The 23,373-nt window shown below is 36.4% G+C and overlaps 1 protein-coding gene across 1 annotated transcript in view; it reads left to right on the top strand.

Moving 5' to 3' along the window:
* The window catches only part of ARHGAP42 (Rho GTPase activating protein 42), a 318,955-nt gene that overhangs the window by 256,287 nt on the left and 39,295 nt on the right, over window positions 1–23,373 (top strand). The window contains exons 11-12 of the mRNA XM_047071915.1: window positions 2,461–2,539; window positions 4,362–4,401. Coding sequence (XP_046927871.1) covers window positions 2,461–2,539; window positions 4,362–4,401 — 119 coding nt within the window. The remainder of the gene's footprint in view (window positions 1–2,460; window positions 2,540–4,361; window positions 4,402–23,373) is intronic.

Raw genomic sequence — 23,373 nt, 5'->3', positions numbered from 1 at the left:
AACAGTATGCATATTTATTTCATTCTTTTATGTATTTATTCAACAAATATATATTGCATGATGCATTCAATAAATAAATCAGACACAGAATGCTAGCAAAAAGCAACATCACTCAAAGAAGAATTTGGGAAATCAACATAAATGACTACATTAAGGGATTTGTGGTGGACTTGAGTTCCCTTTACTATGAATGATCCTGACAACATTGTTCACCATGCCTGGGTAAGCCTTTTTGTGGACTTTTGAAGCCTGGTAGCCTTGCTTCCAAGGAATAATAACACAGAGCTGGGAATGCCATTAGTTTCCTTCAGCCAGTGAAATTCAGTGCCTCCTCTGGGCAGAGCACCGTTCTGGACATTGGGACATTGGGAGAGACATAAATGTTGCACATGTGAGTTTATAATCTAATGGGGATATTTAGCTGTACTTTTTTTTTCCTTGTATCAATACAAGAAGAACAGAAACTAAATATGGACAGATATACTTCTTTATCTCTATTCTATTCCACAATCTATTTCTCTTCCCCTGCATTACTACCATACTTTTCTGAATACTGTAGCTTTGTGTGAATGCACTATTTAAAATGCTTACTCTATATACTCTTATAAACTATAGTTTACATATATGTCGCTTATAACTACTGAGTAGGGCAAGGCCCCCATTTTTTATGCTTCTTTAAATAGTGGCGCCTGGGTGGCTCAATTGGTTGGGCAACCGACTTCAGCTCAGGTCAGGATCTCACAGTTTGTCAGTTCAAGAGCCGCGTCGGGCTCTGTGCTGACAGCTTGGAGCCTGGGGCCTGCTTTGGATTCTGTGTCTCCCCCTCTCTCTGCCCCTCCCCTGCTTACTCTCTGTGTCTCTCTGTCTCTCAATAATAAATAAACGTTAAAAATTTTTTTAATTGTATTAAATATTTTGGCCCTGTGGTTTTGCATTTTATGAATCTGCTTATTAAGTTTCCCTTTGTCTCCACAAAAATCCTTTGGGTTTTTTGATTTGGAGTAGCATTGAAGTTATTAATTAATTGATGGACAGTTGAACTCTTTTTGAATATTTTACATATTTTTTTTAGATTTATTCTTGAGTCTCTTCATTTTATTGCAATTTTGAATAGAATTCATTAGTATATATTTTTTCCCAATGTTTGAGGCTCATGGATAGAAAGGCTATTAATCTTTTTAATATATCAATCTATACCCAGCATAGCTGTTGAGCTCCTTATTGGTTTTAATAGTTTGTGGTAGGAACTTCTGTATTTTCTATGTACACAAATACAAACATGCTAGTGATTTTTCTTTATTTCAGCAGCACTTTCTGGTTCTGTAACCCTGAGGCACATTGTTAAATTCTGCTTTAGTTTGCTCATCTGTAAGGATAAGGATAATAAGTAGTCACCTCAAAGGGTTCCTATGAGGATAAAATGAGATAAGAAAGGTAACATTTACAACATAGTGCCCTGCACATAATAAACAGCCAACGAATATTGATTATTATTTTATTATTTCTGTTTATACTGGCTTAGATTTTCTAAGATCAAGTGATCACGATCTTCACATACATTTTTCTTTTTCCTGTCATTCCAATGATCTATTTTCCTGTTTACACAAGGCATAATATGCCTTCGTCACAGTTTTAAGTCATACTGGTTTTTAATCATACAATATTTAAATGAAATTTCCTCCTCAATGTATCTCTTCATAGAGCCCTTTAATTTCCTGTTCAAATTTATTTTCTGGATAATTTGCAGTTAACTAGATCAATTTTACTATTTCTGGATTTCCTGTCTTTTTCTGTCTTATATTGCTTTCCTCCTTCCCTTTTCTTACTCTTTCTCTCTTGAAGTGTGTATGTACCCTCAAGTAACTATTTCAGAATGGGTACATGGGAAAAATTGTTTTTAAATGAATTAATTTTAATATTGTGATCATGATATAGATAAACACTTTGGTTTTAATGTCTTCTTAATAATTAACTAGGTATGGTATGAAACTTTTCATATTACTATATACTCATTGAAATTATTTTTAGTGACTAGATTGTACCATACTGGGGTCATAATCTTAATCATTCTAATATTGGAGAATGTTTAGGTGGTTCTGGACTTTGGTGAATGCTTTTTGGCCATTTCAGAGGAAAGAGTTTGAAACTAGCCTCCTTCAGGCAGTCATACCTAAAGCAGTGATTTTACTACCTGCAGCCATTAGAATTAAAAATGTGTGTGTGTGTGTGTGTGTGTGTGTGTGTCCTCATAGTAATTTTTCTAAAAGGAACCATAAGTCTTTTTCTTTTCATTTTTTAAATTCTTTTTTTCTTCTCTTTTCTTTTTTTCCTCTCTTCATTTTTTTTCTTTCCTGCTTTTTCTTAAAATTTTACCTTTACTTTTAAAACCACAAAAAAATAATAAATGGGTGAAGACATAACAGGAATAAATTAAATATATAAAACATTTGTTTTTAATAGGCATGGAATCATCACATTACAGGCATTCTCAGAAGCTAATCGGAAACTCTGGCTCGAAGCCATGGATGGGAAAGAACCAGTAAGAATTTTAATTTTATTGTTCTAGGGGCACCTGGGTGGCTCAGTTGATTAAGTGTCTGACTTCAGCTTAGCTCACGGTTCATAGGTTTGAGCCCTGTGTTGGGCTCTGTGCTGACAGCTCAGAGCCTAGAGACTGCTTCGGATTCTTTGTCTGCCTCTCTCTCTGTCCCTCCCCTGCTCCTGCTCTGTTTCTCAAATAAATAAATAAATAAATAAATAAATAAATAAATAATGTTAAAAATAAATGTTAAACTTTTTTTTTTTTAGATTTTATTGTTCTAATTACAAAGTATATCCGGATTTTTTGTCTGTAGTATATTTGAAAATATTAATACAGCAAATCAGAGGAGTAGAGACTCTTACTGTTTTTCTGGTATTGTCTCACTGGTACATAACACCAACTTTCTAATTTGTTTCTCAGGATAACTTCCAGGACTAATTTAAAATCCTAAAATTACTTTTTAACAAATTACTTACCATGAACTTGGCTGTACTGATTTGATTATTTTATTCAGTTAATAATAAAGTCCTCACTCTTTGCAAGGCCTGTGTTAAGCTTTATGATCAGTGTGATGAGCAAAGGTTTAGGGTAAGAACTAATCCTGTGGTCTATATCATTGTTTAAAAATCTCATTTGGGGGAGGGGAAGGAAAAAAAAAGGTTAGGGAGGGAGGGAGCCAAAACATAAGAGACTCTTAAAAACTGAGAACAAACTGAGGGTTGATGGGGGATGGGAGATGGGTACTGAGGAGGGCACCTGCTGGGATGAGCGCTGGGTGTTGTATAGAAACAAATTTGACAATAAATTTCATATTAAAAAAAAAGTCTCATTTGGTAAAACTGCCTTGTGGCTTGACATTTTCCCTCCCATCCATATCTTCACTGTTTTAATAGTTATTTTGATGCGGCCATGATAATTTACTTACAATTATTAGGGAGGCTGAGTAAAAAGGAATAAATCATCGATCACTGTCTGTTTTCTTTATGAAGAACACCACATTGGATGGTTGGAGGTATGAGCACACAGAGAAAATAGGAGGCCCTGCCCTATCCATTGAAAACTATCCTTTAGTTGGCAAATAATTTGTGAACAACCTTGGTGCAGAGTACCTGTGCAACAACAGAACTATGTAAAGTGTGGACCCTAGGCTTTGAGGCCATCCCTCAAACTGTTACCAATCCACAATAAAATGAGTGCAGAAAGTATGATTAAGCATCTGGAAAATTTTATAGCAATTAGAAGTAGTCATTTTACACCTATTGAGTTTAATAATAAAAATTTTGGACTCTGCGCCTATTCTTTATAGTGTTTATTATGTTTTAATTTTATTATAACTTACAAAAGTATCAGCCAATTACAGATTAAAAAGTAAAACAAAAGGACTTGACTCTTTGCCACTAATAGTTGAGAGGTAAGCCGTGACCTAAAGCAAATTTAGAAGACAATGTGATAGCTCAAGTACAAGTTAAGTTGTACATGTTGAGAACAAAACGCTAAGGAGATAATTTGAGGAAGCAGCAATCTGGTAAAATCTGTCATGAAATCCTTCCTAAAGAAGGAATACATACTATGCATCATGTTGGGTAATAGAATGAGATACATAAATCAAATGGAAAGCGCTAGAACTTTGCCCCGGGCTGGATAGCCATGATGGAAAGGCTTGGGAAGCAAGGTTGGTTGATAGGGTAGGGAAATGGCTCTATGGACATACCAGTTGTAAGATCTTGAAATCAAGATACTCATTTTGTGTATCATTGTACCAATATCGCCCTGTTTCTGTGCTGGGTCATTAACTGATCAGACTTCCTTTGTTTTTCAGATTTACACCCTGCCTGCCATTATTAGCAAGAAAGAAGAAAGTAAGTCACTTTAATAATTATTTAAAATTTTATCATAGTTTTTTTTCTTTTTTATCACAAAAGTATTATGTGATATTAAGAGTTAATTCTGGGAAAATAATAGAAACATATCATAAGTCTGATGGTGAAGCAAATTTAAAACTTTCATTCAGAGAAGTTTCTCAAGTCAAAGGCATTAAACTACTGGTGTTTTAGTAACCAAAATTAGTTTTTACTTATTTGGTGTTTATTTACTTATAGGTATGTACCTTGCTTTATCCCAGGAAGAGATTTGAAGCAGTTGATATTTAGTTGATTTTTAAAATATTTTTAATGGCAGTAAGGGCTTCTTTATTTTAGTTTCTCTGTGCCATTGACAAGACTGAAGACATGAATACTTTGTACCCAAGAGTGTGATGTTATAAGACATTGTCCATAACACATGGGATATATAGGAAAACCTGTTTTCTCAATGTAGAATTGCTGAGTCCTTAGTAGCAAAACATTCTTATTAAACACATTTTATGTGTTTTTCCATAACATTCTCAATCCTCCTTAATCATCTGCTACCTTCTTTCCACCTTTTACCCTTGATTATTTTAGAATATTTTCATATGTACCTTATGTAGTCAGATTATTTGACATTTAAAATTAGTCTGTATATTTATTTCTAAGGTTATGTATACATCTTCTAAAGCAATTTCAAGTTTTATTTAACTCAATTGACTTTCTCTCATGATGTCTAAATTTATTTTTAAAACAGGCTAATTTTTAAATTGCTAATAAAATGCAACTGAGAAAGGAGTAAAAATAAAAACTGGGAAAGCATTCATTTGAAAATCATAAATATAAACTGTATGAAAAAACCTATTACTTTAAATGAATGAAATGCTTCCTAGTGATTAATTTCAGAAACTATCAAAAGAAAAAGCATGATTTAAAATACCCCTGGGATGCCTGAGTGGCTCAGTTGGTTAAGTGTCCGACTCTTGATTTTGGCTCAGGTCATGATCTCAGGGTCGTGAGATCGAGTCTCACGTCAAGCACCATGCTAAATGTGGAGCCGGCTTAAGATTCTCTCTCTCCCTCTGTCTCTACCTCTCTCTCTGTCTCTCTCAAAAAAAAGATACTCCTAATGTTAGAGACTTGGAAAATTATTTCCGGTTTTTACTCTTGCATTTCTTTATTGCAAATCAAGGAAAGTGATTAGTATAAAATCTTCCATTGCCCGCTTACATCTAATCACAGAAATATTAACCAACAGATAAGTACCAAATGTTCATTCTAAATAGTTACCTAAAGAGCAATATGTTGTATAATTTGCATTTGAGTAGAGTTTGAAATGTGTTTTCTAATACTGGTTTCATTTTTCATATACTGGTTTCTTTCAAAAGAAAGATAGTTCTTTTAGATTCAAATGAACTACTCAAGGATGAATTTTTGGAAAAAACTGAACCTATATATGGTATTGAATAAAGCTCTAAATAGGGACGTGGTCAAGTCAGTGAGAATATATTTGAACAGTAGTGCATTTCTGGAAACTAGGGTTTGTAAAATAATTAGATAATTTGAATAAGGAGGTTGTCACATGTACTTATGCTGTTATGAAACGGCATCATGCTTCTTCAGTGCCTTAAAGACTTTTCCAGAAATCTACTTTCTTGTAGCCTTAGCCACCTGAAACATCACTATGCCATCATATATAATTGTAAAATGTTTTTGTTTTGTTTTGTTTTCGGAAAAATAGCTATCCTACAGTCCATGTGTTTGTGTCATTTCTCACATTTTGCTTTTGGTATAGTGTTTTAGTATCCGACTTATTAGTTCTCTGAGCAACTTGTGACAGAACCTTGTAGCCTTCTTCATAGTACTTAACACAGGCCTTCCATGAGATGTGTGCTCAGCACACATTTGCTTTTACTGTTGCTCTGAGTACCAGTAGGCTTTTATTGCCCAAGGGAAGATTTTGATGATAGAAAAGAATATTATAATTATGTTCGCTTCATTAGTATGTAGTGCTCAAAGTTATAAATCTTAACCCTAGTTTAGGGGCGCCTGGGTGGCGCAGTCGGTTGAGCGTCCGACTTCAGCCAGGTCACGATCTCGCGGTCCGTGAGTTCGAGCCCCGCGTCGGGCTCTGGGCTGATGGCTCAGAGCCTGGAGCCTGTTTCTGATTCTGTGTCTCCCTCTCTCTCTGCCCCTCCCCCGTTCATGCTCTGTCTCTCTCTGTCCCAAAAATAAATAAACGTTAAAAAAAAAAAAATTTTTAAAAAAAAAAATCTTAACCCTTAGTTTCAAGTTTCATTTTTATTATTTTATCTTAAGCTGTATTTTTTTTTCTTTCAGCCTATTTTTAATCAACGTACAGATCTTATTTTATGTATAAATATCCTAATTTTTAAAAATGTTTTCATTTTGTTTTTATAACTTTGATAGAATTCCCCCATTTATACATTTAATCAGTGAAGCTTTTTTAGACATACAAATTATAATTACAAAACTAGTAAATTTTATTCACCCAAATGCAGCACCCTAATAAAACAAGTTTGTGATTCTGGCTAATATGATCTTTCTAAACCTGTGGTATCTTCTGTAATCTAATAAATTGACTTATAAATGCTGAAATTAATATCCCTTTAACTGTTCTAAACATTCTAAATAAATCACACACAAAATTACATAGTGATTTCAAGAGGTCTTACTATGTGGACATAAAGTCAACTTATCCAAAATCATCCTTGTTTCTGATTGTTTTTCCACATTCTTGGAGATTCTGATTTTCTCACCCAAAGAGAATCACTATTCTATTGAAAAGACAAGACAATGGCATGTACCATCAATAAAAAGAAACTCTGGCTAATGGAGGACAGGATTAAATGTACCTTCTAGAAATAAGCTCCCTGCAGCTGAGGGGTAGACATTTTGGTATTGACAACTTAGGTGAACAAGGTTTTCTAAACATTCCTCAACCCAACATGCAATGGAGTCCCTTTCCCTGAAATGACCAGCCTCTCAGACAAGTTGAGAGGCTTTCCTGGTCCTCAGAATTTAACATTTTTGCATGTAATTTTTAATGTTTTACTACATCAAGGTCTAAAATGTATTAATGGAACTTTGAATCTCTGCTCAGACTGTAATCTTACCTCTTATCTCTTTTATCATGTGTCTTATCAATATACCACTATTTTAGTAGTGATTTAACAACTTATAGGATATACGTGAACACTTAATGGTATTCTAGATTCAAGCATATGGTCCTTTTTAACCTGAAAGAAGTGTCATGTTTTCTTCCTAGCAACATGTCCAGAATTTTACCTGTTTCAGTTTAAAATTATATTCCAGTGATGGTGAAGTTCTCAGACCTCTTTTTTAAATCTTGAATTAATCAAGCAACCTCATCATATTGGGAGTTCAGAGCAGCTTTTATCTTTATGTTCACCTCTTCTACCATTTTTCTAGATATCATCCTGTTTTTTTGAGATCTCTGTGTTCCTTTTAGACATTTGACTAGTATCCAGAGTGGAATTATGTCAATTTCCATCAATAACTTCTCAGTTGTTATTTGAAACCAGTGCTAGTCTTGATTCATTTGCCAAATTGGGAAATGCATCTTTATAGCTTTGGTAATTCAGTTTATCTGTTTATCATAAAATGCTCTAGCTATCCTTTGGAAACTCAGTTTTCTATGGGATATGTTTGTGTTTTTGAACTGATAAGGCTAATAATGAACCTTAGGATAGCAAAATATAAAAACTCAGGTAAAAATGTGTTTTCAATATCAACCATTAAAAGTGGTTGTGTTTGTGCTTTCACTAAAAAGCCTAATGGTAATAGAGCAAAAACTATCTAGCATCCTAAAATAGAGCCATACTGTGAATATACAGAGAAGATATACTATGAAATGAAGAGTAAAACTATTCTTTCACTGTTACGAGACTATTTTTTATAAACCTAACGTGAAAAAATCTCAGGACTTTGTGGTTTTTGAACTATAGATGCTGCAAATAAGACTAGCCTGTAATTCAGTAGAGAAGGAAAGTTTAACTCATCTTAACAACAACAAAAAAGCATCAAGTACAAAAACTGAAAAATTGGTCCACAAATGCTTTTCTGGTTGTAAAAAATGCTTGCTACAGTATTCTTTTCTTGAAATTCTAAGACTTTGGGAATGCATACACTTTGAGAATAGCAATGTCTATTATCATTATTAAACAGATATTATTAGGTAAGATTAGAACTAAACTCTCCCTCAAGCTATACCATTAGGTATGTTTTGTTAAAGAATAACACACCAATAGTTCTCCATATTTGAGCCCACTTTCAAAAAAACAATTTTTTTTTGTTTCACTAAGTTTTTATTTTAATTCCAGTAGAGTTAACATACAGTGTTATATTAGTTTCAAGAGTACAGTATAGTGATTCAACAATTCTATACATTACTAAATGCTCATCATGGTAAGTCTTCCTTTAATCCTCCTTACCTATTTCACCTATCACCCCCTTCTGGTAACCACTAGTTTGTTCTCTGTAGTTAAGAGAATGTTTCTTGGTTTGTCTTTTGCTCTCCTATGTTTTGTTTGTTAAATTCCACGTATGAGTGAAATCGTATGGCATTTGTCTTTCTCTGACTGATTTATTTCACTAGACATACTTTCTAGCTGCATCTATGTCATTGCAAATGGCAAGATTTCATTCCTTTTGATGTCTAAGTAATATTCCATTTTATGTATATATGCCACATCTTCTTTATTCATTCATGAATCAGTGGACACTTGGGCTGCTTCCATAATATGGCTATTGAGAATAATGCTACAGTAAACATATGGGTGCATGTATCCCTTTGAATTAGTGTTTTTGTATTTTGGGGGTAAATACCCAGTAATATGATTACTGGATTGGAGGGTAGTTCAATTTTTTTAAGTTTTAATTCCAGTCTAGTCAACATACAGTGTTCTATTAGTTTCGAGTGTATAATATAGTGATTCAGTAAACCCATACATCATCCAGTGCTCATCACAGTCTACTTCTTAATCCCTATCACCTATTTCACTGATTCCTCACCTACCTCCCCTGTGATAACCATGTTTGTTCTCTGTGGTGAAGAGTCTGTTTCTTGGTTTCTCTGTCTTAAATTCCACATATGAGTGAAATCATATGGTATTTGTCTTTTTCTGACTGACTTATTTCACTTAGCATTACACTCTCTAGCTCCATCCATGTTGTTGCAAATGGTAATATTTCATTCTTTTTTACGGTTTAGTAATATTCCATTCTGTATATATACCACATCTTCTTTACCCATTCATCTATCAGTGGACACTTTGGCTGCTTCCATAGTTTGGCTATTGTAAATTATACTGCAATAAAGATAGAGGCACATATATCTTTTTGAATTAGTGTTTTTGTATTCTTTGGGTAAATACTCAGTAGTGTGATTCCTGGGTAATAGGGTAGTTCTATTTTTAATTTTTTGAGGAACCTCCATACTATCTTCCATGGTGGCTGCACCAGTTTGTATTTCCACCCAATAGTGCACAAGCGTTCCTTTTTCTCCTCCTCATCCTAGCCAACTTTTGTTGTTTCTTGTATTTTTTTTTTATTTTAGTCATTCTGATAGGGGTGAGGTGATCTCTCATTGTTTTGATTTGCATTTTCCTGATGATGAGTGATGTTAAATATCTTTTCATGTGTCTGCTGGTCATCTGAATGTCTTCTTTGGAGAAATGTCTGTCCATGTCTTCTGCCCATTTTTTTAAAAAAATGTTTAATGTTTATTTCATTTTTGAGAAAGAGAGAGAAAAAAGAGAGACAATGAGCAGGGGAGACAGAGACAGAATCTGAAACAGGCTCCAGGCTCTGAGCTGTCAGCACAGAGCCCGGCGTGGGATCTGATCCCACAAACCATGAGATCATAATCTGAGCTGAAGTTGGATGGTTAACCAACTGAGCCACCCAGGTGGCCCCTTTTCTGCCCATTTTTTAATTGGATCATTTGTTTTTGGGTGTTGACTTATATAAGTTCTTTGTATATTTTTTTGATGCTAACCGTTTATCAGATTGTCATTTGCAAATATATACTCTCATTCAGTAGACTTTTAGCTTTGTTGGTTGTTTCCTTTGCACTACAGAAGCTTTTTGCTTTGATGTAGTCCCAGTAGTTTATTTTTGCTTTTTATTTCACTTGCTTCAGAAGACATATCGAGAAAAATGTTGTTACAGCCAATGTTGGAGAAATTACTGGCTGTGCTCTCTTCTAGGATTTTTGTGGTTTCAGGTCTCACATTTAGGTCCTTAATCCATTTTGAGTTGATTTTTGTGTGTGGTGTAAGAAAGTGGTCCAGTTTCATTCTTTTGCATGTAGCAGTTCATTTTTCCCAGCACTATCTGTTGAAGAGACCATCTTTTTCCCATTGTAAACTCTTCCCTCCTTTTTCAAAGATAAGTTGACTTTATTTCCAGGCTTTCTATTCTATTCTGTTGATCTGTGTATCTGTTTTTGTGCCAGTACCATACTGTTTGAAGCAAATTATTTTTTGTGAAAACACTTCTATGTCCCAAAATCTTCATCTTGGGAGTAGTTGTTAAAGAGATAGAGGCAGTTGTCACTTTTCCTAGGCTTGCTTGCTCTGCATTCTCTGTTGGTACCCTGAGGCTTGTCCCCACTCAAACATGTTTTGTGTGATGGTTTTTCAGTTGGTCCTTCTACCCTAGGTCTGGAGAAAGTGAGAACTGTGAGAGAAAAGGTACTAAATTATCATTCTCTCATGCAGTTTGGTTCATCAGTATTCCATTGTGTATTTATTTTATTCCAGGTATTGTAAATAGGAAAAAAGAAGTCCTTTCAAATGATGTTTCTGCTAATGAAAGTCATGATTTGGTCACATAAATAACAGTCACTCAACATTCAGTCCTCATGTACATGTCTACATGTCCTCATGATTGGACCAGAAAATACTTTCAGAATTTCCCCCAAACTCTCAATTTCTGCCACTGTCTGTCGGTGACTTTCCCCATGTGTGCTTTGGGAACATGTTCTCCCCAACAATAAAGAAAAGAAAATTGAGCTCATTCTTCTTATCCTAGGCATTTGCCATCTGTCATGAATTTTTTGAGCCTCACACTACTGTCTAAATAATTTAATTTTGGAAGTTCTCAGATGTCCCTGGGTTACATCCTCCTCCTCACCACGTCCTCTCCCACACCTGTGATCAAATAATTTTGTTTCTATCACTGAGATCCAGGAAGAGGGTTATAGTTCAAATACTTTTCATGGGCAGATCAGGAAGAAGTAACAGGTTGGGCCAGGGCTGTGGAGAGTTAACTGCTTCCTAAGAAGCAGGGAGAAGACAAATGGTCCTGTGGGACACAGGTTGTGTGGGACACAAACACCAATAAATGCACTCATTTCTTTTTTCTGTTTCTTTCAAGCCATGGATAATATGATATTAGTTATCTGTGATAAGTTGATTTTTAATCTGAATTGGCAGATTAGAAAAGTGAATTAGAAATTAAAGACAAGTGTTGCTTTGTTTTGTCAACCCTGAGAAGGTACTGTAAGGCCAAGTAGATTACATCTGTAAGGACATGCTGGGTTTTTAATTACTAGGAAATTGAAGGTACAAGGACTTTTGCTTTGTTAGCTGTATAGAAGACTATTCTTTTTCATTTCCTCATGGCTGTTTGAATTCTGTTGAGATTAATAGCTATTATGCTGCTAAACTGCCTTTATTTTTATTTATAGAAACTTTATTTGGATTTCAATAAAAGCTTTATCCCTGAATAGTTTCTGGAGGAAAAAAAATGATGTTTACACTTAACTTTTGATTGAATATATAAAGTTCTTTAAGTTAGCTTGTTTCCTACTTCTACCTCTGAAAGCCAAGTATCATTAATATTATAGTGTTCAATTCCTGGGAATTTGGTGGTATTTGTATTTTACATATCCTTCTGCCCCTTTCTTTAGCAGGGAGATATGGGACAGGGAGTAGGTGATCTGGGGAGGAGTTGACAAAATTTTTCTCTTGTTAGCCAAGCTCTAACCCTTCTAGAAAGCATTAGCAAGGGTACCTGCACAACCCATATGCAAACCAGTAACTAGCAAGCCATCAATTAATAAGCATTTATGGACTGCCTGCTCTGAACCAGGCATTGAGTCCTGATTCACTACTGTATTTCCACTGTATAGGATGGGTACTCTGTACTGTTAAGCAGGAGTGCCTTGTCCTTCATTCAAGAAGAATGATGATAAATTATCAGCCTTTAATGATGTGATTTGTTTTTGTATGGACCATTTCAACTAATATTTCAGTTGAACACTTTGGAGTTCCTAATTTTCCTTTAAGCTATAAAGAACCTGCTTTGTTCAGTCCTCATTAACACTGACATTAAATGCAATAACCTCTTCATGGCTTTAGGAAGTTGTGTGTTTTCCATTACAGAATATATTTTCCTTCACTTCCTTCAGAAACACCACATTTTGTGACCATCTCCTACATCAGGAACTTGGAGACAGAGTATGCTGTTTGACCTCTTTCCCCAGACCTCAACAGGATTGGCAGAATCATATTGACTTACTTAGTGCCTGCTGGAAAATGGCATCTTTTAATTCCATTCATATTTCATTGGTTAGTGTCTATCACATGGCCAATCTTGCCTTTGAGGGAGCTAAGAAACATAATCTTTTCTGCAGGAAGGGGCAACAGGTATGGGTGAACAGTAATCCCAGCATACTGCAATCTGTTCACTTCCAGTGAGAGGAAGTGTATGTTCATTGTGATTTACTGAAGTATGATGAAAGTATACACACGTGTTTATTTTTTTTTATTTTTTTTATGAAATTTATTGTCAAAGTGGTTTTCATACAACACCCAGTGCTCATCCCAACAGGTGCCCTCCTCATGCCCATCTCCCACTTTCCCCTCCCTCCCACCCCCCATCAACCCTCAGTTTGTTCTCAGTTTTTAAGAGTCTATTATGGTTTGCCTCCTTCCCTCTCTGTAACTTTTTTTTTCCTTCCCTTTCCCCATGGTCTTCTGTTAAGTTTCTCAGGATCCACATAGGACTGAAAACAGATGGTATCTGTCTTTCTCTGTGTGGCTTATTTCATTTACCATAACACTCTCCAGTTCCATCCACGTTACTACAGAAGGCCATATTTCATTCTTCCCCATTGCCACGTAGTACTCCATTGTGTATATAAACCACAATTTCTTTATCCATTCATCAGTTGTTGGACATTTAGGCTTTTTCCATAATTTGGCTATTGTTAAAAGTGTTGCTATAAACATTGGGGTACAAGTGCCCCTATGCATCAGCACTCCTGTATCCCTTGGGTAAATTCCTACCAGTGCTATTGCTGAGTCATAAGGTAGATCTATTTTTAATTTTTTGAGGAACCTCCACACTGTTTTCCAGAGTGGCTGCACCAATTTGCATTCCCACCAACAGTGCAAGAGGGTTCCCATTTCTCCACATCCTCGCCAGCATCTATAGTCTCCTGATTTGTTCATTTTGGCCACTCTGACTGGCATGAGGTGGTATCTCAGTGTGGTTTTGATTTGTATTTCCCTGATGAGGAGTGACATTGAGCATCTCTTCATGTGCCTGTTGGCCATCTGGATGTCTTCTTTAGAAAAGTGTCTATTCATGTTTTCTGCCCATTTTTTCACTGGAGTATTTTCAGGTGTGGAGTCTGATGAGTTCTTTATAGATTTTGGATACTAACCCTTTGTCCAATAGGTCATTTGCAAATATCTTTTCCCATTCCGTTCGTTGCCTTTTAATTTTGTTGATTGTTTCCTTTGCAGTGCAGAAGCTTTTTATCTTCATGAGGTCCCAATAGTTCATTTTTGCCTTGCCTTTGGAGATGTGTCAAGTAAGAAATTGCTGCAGCTGAAGTCAGAGAGGTTTTTTCCTGCTTTCTCCTCTAGGGTTTTGATGGTTTCCTGTCTCACATTCAGGTCCTTTATCCATTTTGAGTTTATTTTTGTGAATGGTGTAAGAAAGTGGTCTAGTTTAATTCTTCCACATGTTGCTGGCCAGTTCTCCCAGCACCATTTGTTAAAGAGACTGTCTTTCTGGGGTGCCTGGATGGCTCAGTCTGTTGAGCGTCTGACTTCAGCTCAGGTCAGGATCTGGCAGGTTGTGAGTTCGAGCCCTGTGTCAGGCTCTGTGCTGACAGCTCAGAGCCTGAGCCTGTTTCGGATTCTGTGTCTCCCTCTCTCTGCCCCTTCCCTGCTCATGCTCTGTCTCTCAAAAATGAATTAACGTTAAAATTTTTTTTTAAAAAAAAAGACACTGGCTTTTTTCCATTGGATATTCTTTCCTCCTTTGTCAAAGATTAGTTGCCATACATTTGTGAGTCCAATTCTGGAGTCTCTATTCTATTCCATTGGTCTATGTTTCTGTTTTTGTGCCAATACCATGCTGTCTTCATGATTACAGCTTTGTGGTAGAGGCTAAAGTCTGTGATTGTGATGCCTCCCACTTTGGTATTCTTCTTCAATATTACTTTGGCTATTGAGGCTCTTTTGGGCTTCCATACAAATTTTAGAATTGCTTGTTCTAGCTTCAAAGAATGCTGGTGCAATTTTTATTGGGATTGCATTGAATATGTAAACTACTTGGGGAGTATTGACATTTTTTTTTTAAAAAAAATTTTTTTTTTCAACGTTTATTTATTTTTGGGACAGAGAGAGACAGAGCATGAACGGGGGAGGGGCAGAGAGACAGGGAGACACAGAATCGGAAACAGGCTCCAGGCTCTGAGCCATCAGCCCAGAGCCCGACGCGGGGCTCGAACTCACGGACCGCGAGATCGTGACCTGGCTGAAGTCGGACGCTTAACCGACTGCGCCACCCAGGCGCCCCTACATTTTAACAATATTTATTCTTCCAATCCATGAGCACGGAATGTTTTTCCATTTCTTTGTGTCTTCTTCAATTTCCTTCATAAGCTTTCTATAGTTTTCAGCATACAGATCTTTTACATCTGTGGTTACGTTTATTTCTAGGTATTTTATGATTCTTGGTGCAATTGTGAATGGGATCGGTTTCTTTATTTGTTTTTCTGTTGCTTCATTATTAGTGTATAAGAATGCAACTGATTTCTGTACATTAATTTTGTATCCTGTGACTCTGCTGAATTCATGTATCAGTTCTAGCAGACTTTTCGTGGAGTCTGTTGGGTTTTTCATGTATAGTATCATGTCATCTGCAAAAAGTGAAAGCTTGCTTTCATCTTTGCCAATTTTGATGCCTTTGATTTCCTTTTGTTGTCTGATTGCTGATGCTAGCACTTCCAACACTATGTTAAACAACAGCGGTGAGAGTGGACATCCCTGTCGTGTTTGTGATCTCAGGGGGAAAGCTCTCAGTTTTTCCCCATGGAGGATGATATTAGCTGTGGGCTTTTCATAAATGTTGAACCATCCCTGCAGCCCAGGAATGAATCCCACTTGATCATGGTGAATAATTCTTTTTATATGCTGTTGAATTCGATTTGCTAGTATCTTGTTGAGAATATTTGCATCCATATTCATCAGGGATATTGGCTTGTAGTTCTCTTTTTTTGCTGGGTCTCTGTCTAGTTTGGGAATCAAAGTAATGCTGGCTTCATACAATGAGTCTGGAAGTTTTCCTTCCCTTTCTATGTTTTGGAACAGCTTGAGAAGGATAGGTATTATGTCTGCTTTAAATGTCTGGTAGAATTCCCCAGGGAAGGCATGTGGTCCTGGACTCTTATTTGTTGGGAGATTTTTGATAACTGATTCAATTTCTTCACTGGTAATGGGTCTGTTCAAGTTTTCTATTTCTTTCTGTTTGAGTTTTGGAAGTGTGTGGGTGCTTAGGAATTTGTCCATTTCTTCCAGGTTGTCCACTTTGTTGGCATATAATTTTTCATAGTATTCCTTGATAATTGCTCGTATTTCTGAGGGGTTGGTTGTAATAATTGCATTTTCATTCATGATTTTATCTATTTGGATTATCTCCCTTTTCTTTTTGAGAAGCCTGGCCAGAGGTTTATCAATTTTGTTTATTTTTTCAAAAAACCAACTCTTGGTTTCAATGATCTGCTCTACAGGTTTTTTGTACTCTATAGTGTTTATTTCTGCTCTGATCTTTATTATTTCTCTTCATCTGCTGGGGTTGGGGTGTCTGCTGTTCTGCTTCTAGTTCCTTTAGGTGTGCTGTTAGATTTTGTATTTGGGGTTTTTCTTGTTTCTTGAGATAGGCCTGGATTGCAATGTATTTTCCTCTCAGGACTGCCTTCGCTGCATCCCAGTGTTTGGATTGTTGTATTTTCATTTTCATTTGTTTCCATATATTTTTTAATTTCTTCTCTAATTGCCTGGTTGACCCATTCATTCTTTAATAGGGTGTTCTTTAACCTCCATGCTTTTGGAGGTTTTCCAGCCTTTTTCCTGTGGTTGATTTCAAGCTTCATAGCACTGTGGTCTGAAAGTGTGCATGGTATTATCTCAATTCTTTTATAGTTATGAAGGGCTGTTTTGTGACCCAGTATGCGATCTATCTTGGAGAATGTTCCATGTGCACTCGAGAAGAAAGTATATTCTGTTGCTTTGGGATGCAGAGTTCTAAATATATCTGTCAAGTCCATCTGATCCAATGTATCATTCAGGGCCCTTGTTTCTTTATTGATCCTGTGTCTAGATGATGTATCCATTGTTGTAAGTGGGGTGTTAAAATCCCCTGCAATTACCACATTTTTATCGATAGGGTTCCTTATGTTTGTGATTGTTTTATATATTTGGGGGCTCCTGTATTCAGCACACAGATATTTATAATTGTTAGCTCTTCCTGATGGATAGACCCTGTAATTATTATATAATGCCCTTCTTCATCTCTTGTTACAGCCTTTAATTTAAAGTCTAGTTTGTCTGATATAAGTATGGCTACTCCAGCTTTCTTTTGATTTCCAGTAACATGACAGATAGTTCTCCATCCCGTCACTTTCCACCTGAAGGTGTCCTCAGGTCTAAAATGAGTCTTTTGTAGACAGCAAATAGATGAGTCTTGTTTTTTTATCCATTCTGATACCCTATATCTTTTGGTTGGAGCATTTAGTCCATTTACATTCCATGTTATTATTGAAAGATATGGGTTTAGAGTCATTGTGATGTCTGTAGATTTCATGCTTGTAGTGATGTGTCTGGTACTCAGGTCCTTGCAACATTTCACTCACAGAATCCCCCTTAGGATCTCTTGTAGTGCTGTTTTAGTGGTGATGAATTCCTTCAGTTTTTGTTTGGGAAGACCTTTATCTCTCCTTCTATTCTGAATGACAGACTTGCTGGATAAAAGATTCTCGGCTGCATATTTTTTCTCTTCATCACATTGAAGATCTCCTGCCATTCCTTTCTGGCCTGCCAAGTTTCAGTAGATAGGTCTGTCACTAGTCTTATTGGTCTCCCTTTATGTGTTTGAGCATGTTTATCCCTAGCTGCTTTCAGAATTTTCTCTTTATCCTTGTATTTTGCCAGGTTCACTATGATAATAAGTCTTGGAGAAGATAGATTCAAGTTACATCTGAAGGGAGTTCTCTGTGCCTCTTGGATTTCAATGCCTTTTCCTTCCTAGATCAGGGAAGTTCTCAGCTATGATTTGTTCAAGTACACCTTCAGCCCCTTTCTCTCTCTCTTCTTTTTCTGGAATTCATATGATAAGGATATTGTTCCATTTGATTATATCATTTAGTTCTCTAATTCTCCCCTCATACTCCTGGATTTTTTTAATCTCTCTTTTTCTCAGCTTCCTCTTTTTCCATAATTTTATCTTCTAATTCACCTATTCCCTCCTCTGCCTCTTCAATTCATGCTATGGCCACCTCCATTTTATTTTGCACTTCATATGTAGCATTTTTTAGCTCCTCATGACTATTTCTTAGTCCCTTGACCTCTGTAGCAATAGATTCTCTGTTGTTCTCTATGCTTTTTTCAAGCCCAGCGATTAATTTTATGACTATTATTCTAAATTCTTGTTCCATTTTATTGCTTAAATCGTTTTTGATCAATTCATTAGCTGTTGCTACTTCTTGGAGTTTCTTTTGAGGAGAATTCTTCCGTTTTGTCATTTTGGATAGTCCCTGGAGTGGTGCAGAACTGCAGGGCTCTTCCCCTGTGCTGGCTGGAGTAACTTGTGTTGGTGAGCAGGGCCACAGTTCAATCTGGATGTCTGCCCCCAGCCCACCGCTGGGGCCACTGTCAGTCTGGTGTGTACCTTATCTTCCCCTCTCCCAGGAGGAGGACTCACTGTGGAGTGGTGTGGCCCTTGTCTGGGATACTTGCATACTGCCAGGCTTGTGGTGCTGCTTAGATGGGATCTGGCCAAGGGCATATTAGCCAAGGTGGATCCGCAAGGTGCACAGGGGCAGGAGGGGCAGGCTTAGCTAACTTTGCCTTTGGTGGTCCCTGTGGGAGGGGCCCTGCAGCACCAGGAGGGAGGCAGGCCTGTTGGAGGGATGGATCCACAGAAGCACAGCGTTGGGCATTTCTGTGGAGAAAGAAAGTTTAGTGACGGGAACTGGTTCCCTTTGGAATTTTGGCTGGGGGATGGGAGAGGGAAATGGCGCTTTCCAGCGCCTTTGTTCCCCCAACGAGCTGAGCTCTATCTTCTGGGGCTCAACAACTCTCCCTCACAGTGTCCTCTCGCCCTCCCCACTCTGCAAGAGCAGAGTTGTTGACTTTTAACGTTCCAAATGTTAAGTACTGCTGGCTGTCAGAACTCACAGAGTCCAGCCCCTCTGCTTTTGCAAGCCAGACTTTGGGGTCTCTGCCTTGCCAGGCGGGCTGCCCCTCCACCGCCCCGGCTCCCTCCTGCCAGTCCATGTAGCATGCACCACCTCTCCACCATTCCTACCCTCTTCTGTGGGCCTCTTGTCTACGCTTGGCTCCAGAGAGTCCGTTCTGCTAGTCTTCTGGTGGCTTTCTGGGTTATTTAGGCAAATGTTGGTGGAATCTAAGTGATCAGCAAGATGAGGTGAGACCAGCATCCTCCTATGCCACCATCTTCCCTCACCTTGTACAGACATGTTTTAATATACAACTTGCTTTTCAGTGGCCAGCTAGGTTACAGGGCTTGAGTGGTTTATGTCTGGTTTACATTTATTTCAAGAAACAGATTATTGGCCTGGCTCCAATTATTTAAAAATAAGTAATGTATTATGCCTTTTTAACACTCCTGGTGGACAGTTCCTGAAGCTCCAATGACTTTAGTCATGCCCAATTTATGTATGTAATTTATGTATGTAGATATTTATATTTTCTTCCAGCTGCTGCTGCTGCTAATAGCCAACACTTCTGTAGTAGTTACTATATTGCAGACATTATTCTAGGAGCTTGGCAAATGTTAACATATTTTATCTGTGAACAATCCTCTGACAAAGAAAATTCTATTATCCTTACTGTGTAGAAGAGGAAACGGATATACAAAGAAGTTAAAACTATGCCTAGTAACACAGCAAGTACGTGAGAGAGTAACTACTATCTCTTTCATCTGGTTAGAACTAATGACTGACTTCTTTTATCCTTTTTTTTTCTATTTTTCTGCATATAGCAGTAATATATAGAAGGCGCACATGGAGAAGGAAACTAGCATTTAATTAGGTTTGTTACATTATTTGATGCTTTTCAGTGCTTCACCTGGTTTTGTTCTTCATTTTACATACGTGTTATCATTTCCCTCATTTTATAAATGAAAGAACTAGAGTTCATAAGCATTATTATGCATGTTCCCATTCATACAGCAGTTTATACTAGAGCTGAGATTCAACCCCAGATTCAATGTAGGTGCTATCTCTGCACTATGGAAACTCCTTTGGCAGTATCAAAGGTTGTTTAGAGGAAACAAAACAAAAATGCATGGTTATTTTCTGCCAACACAGTATATTTTTCCATATCATTGAATTGATTGATAGTGTTTTAATTATTCATATTATGTAAATGAGCTAAAGCACAAGATCATGGGCCACATCCATACAGAGGCACTTATGGAATGGCCTGGCATTCAGAGTGAATGTATATAAGATTTTGTTCTTTGTGGGAGCCTGTAATATTGTTTTATTATAATAGACTGGGGTAGTGTTGCCAAACATCCTATTACACCTTCAATATAGCCTGGTTATTGCTTATTCTTCTCCAAGTGGATACTTAAAGAAATTCTGTTTATTACATGTATAAACATAGATATAGATACCACATATATATGTATCTACATATATAGATACCACAGTTATCTTCATTCACTTTGCCAAAGGCAAGTTTTATTAAAATTTTTTAAAAAATGGTTTTCTCTTTCTTAATTTTTATTGAAAAGTTGAGCAATGTGACCTCCAGAACCAAATATTGTAAATGTCAGGAACTTGCAATTTTAATTGATTTTAAAACTGCTTGTTTCTACCTAGGGTTGCATTTTTTGGCTCAGTTTTTGTTGTGAAGAATGAAAATAATTGATTCCTTACCTCTCCATTTGCCTGTTTTCTTGTCTTCAATAAATATTTAAAATACCAGAATGTAGATTGTTATGATTGGCCTTTTAGGTGATTGGAAGCAAAAAATCCCTTCTTCCTATCCAAAAGGAACTTCAATTATGTAGTGAACTCTTAAAAGATGCTTGTTTAATGACTATTCATTCTTGTATTGTTGAGTTAACCCAAAGCATTGACTGAGTTCTGTTTACTTGACCTAGGGACCTGAGAATAGAGAAATAAATGAGCCAGTTCCTATGGGTAACAATACGTTTTTTAGTTTGGGCATTTTAAAATGATTTAATCTATTTATTTTTTTAAAAGTTCTAAAGAACTATATTTTTTTTTAAGTATTGGACTCTTTCAAAGTCTAGTGAATAAAAATGATAATTTCTACCTTCTGTTCTCCTTTTTCTTACTTGCATAGATCTTTCTAAAGTTTTTTTTTCCCCCCCTAGGAAAAATAGAAACACACCCTCAAACTTCACAGTTTAAGAAATTGGGTGATACTGTCTGTTGATTACTTTTTGTTTTTGTTTGTTTGTTTGTTTGTTTTTTACTAACAACACATGAGAAGTATCTTTCCAGTTCAGTACTTCTAGTTTTTTGGTCCATGGATTTCTCAGTCCTCAAAGGTTTCAATGGTTTTCTGTCTAGGATTTCTTAAAAATTTTTTGCCTACGGGGCGCCTGGGTGGCGCAGTCGGTTAAGCGTCCGACTTCAGCCAGGTCACGATCTCGCGGTCCGTGAGTTCGAGCCCCGCGTCAGGCTCTGGGCTGATGGCTCAGAGCCTGGAGCCTGTTTCCGATTCTGTGTCTCTCTCTCTCTCTGCCCCTCGCCCGTTCATGCTCTGTCTCTCTCTGTCCTAAAAATAAATAAACGTTGAAAAAAAAAATTTTAAAAAAAAAAAAAAAAAGAAAAATTTTTTGCCTATTGTTGGCACCCCTTCTTGAATTCTGATATATATATTTTTATCTCTGGATTTCTGTTAAGCTATATGAATGTTTAATCCTCCATCTTTTTTTATTTTTATTTTTTATGTTTTTATTTTATTATTATTTATTAAATTTTACTTACAGTATAGTTAACATTCAGTGTTATATTAGTTTCAGGTGTACAATATAGTGATTCATCAGTTCCATATATTACTCAGTGTGCATCACGATAAGTATATTCTTAATCCCCTTCACCAATTTCCCCCAGTCCCCCACCCACCTCCCCTCTGGTAACCACTGGTTTATTCTCTATAGCTAAGAGTCAGTTTCTCGGTTGTAGCACTCTCTCTCTCTCTCTCTCTCTCTCTCTCCCCCTTTTTTTCCCTTTGCTCCTTTGTTTTGCTTCTTAAATTCTACATGTTAGTGAAATCATATATTATCTGTCTTTCTCTGACTGGCTTATTTTGTATAACTTGTACTCTTTAGCTCCATCCGTGTTGTTGCAAATGCAAGATTTCAGTATTTTTATGGCTAAATAATATTTTATTGTACATATATACTATGTCTTCCTTTTTCTTTTTATGTGTATGTGAATGTATTTCTTCAACAAATATATATTTTATTAAGTTTTTAATTTTAATTCCAGTATAGTTAACATACAGTGTTCTATTAGATTCAACTGTACAATATAGTGATTTAGCAATACTATACATTACTCAGCGCTCATCATGAGAAGTGTACTCTCTTTGCAGGAATGTCTGTGACTTCTGCCCATTTTTTAATTGGATTATTTGTTTTGGGGTGTTGAGTTATATAAGTTCCTTATATATTGTGGACACTAACCGTTGATCAAATATGTCATTTGAAAATATCTTCTCTCACTCAGTAGGCTGACTTTTAGCTTTGTTGGTTGTTTCCTTTGCACTACAGAAGCTTTTTGCTTTGATGTAGTCCCAGTAGTTTATTTTTGCTTTTATTTCCCTTGCCTCAGAAGACATACCAAGAAAAATGGTACAGCTGATGTTGGAGAAATTACTGGCTGTGCTCTCTTCTAGGATTTTTGTGGTTTTAGGTCTCACATTCAGGTCCTTAATCCGTTTTGAGTTGATTTTTGTGTATGGTGTAAGAAAGTGGTCCAGTTTCATTCTTTTGCAGTTCATTTTTCCCAGCACCATTTGTTGAAGAGACCATCTTTTTCCCATTGCAAATTATTCCCTCCTTTTTCAAAGATTAATTGACCATATAATTTTAGAATTATTTCCAGGCTTTCTGTTCTGTTCTGTTGATCTGTGTGTCTGTTTTTGTGCCAGTACCATACTGTTTTGATTACTATCACTTTCTAATATAACTTGAAGTATCGTATTGTGAGATCTCCAGTTTTGTTATCTTTTCCAAGACTTGTTTGGGTATTGAGGGCATTTTATGATTTCATACAACTTTTAGGATTCTTTGTTCTATAATTCTGTGAAAAATGCTGTTGGTATTTTGACAGGGATTGTGTTAAATCTGTAGATTGCTTTGGGTAGTATAGACATTTTAACAATATTTATTCTTCTAATCCATGAGCATGGAATG

The sequence above is a fragment of the Lynx rufus genome, unplaced genomic scaffold (genome assembly GCF_022079265.1).
Source record: "Lynx rufus isolate CCGP_SWC_20201006 ecotype Redwood Valley unplaced genomic scaffold, mLynRuf1.p SCAF_9, whole genome shotgun sequence".
Taxonomy (NCBI): domain Eukaryota; kingdom Metazoa; phylum Chordata; class Mammalia; order Carnivora; family Felidae; genus Lynx; species Lynx rufus.
Note: the sequence above shows the minus strand (reverse complement) of the source record. Positions and strands in the feature narration are given on the sequence as shown.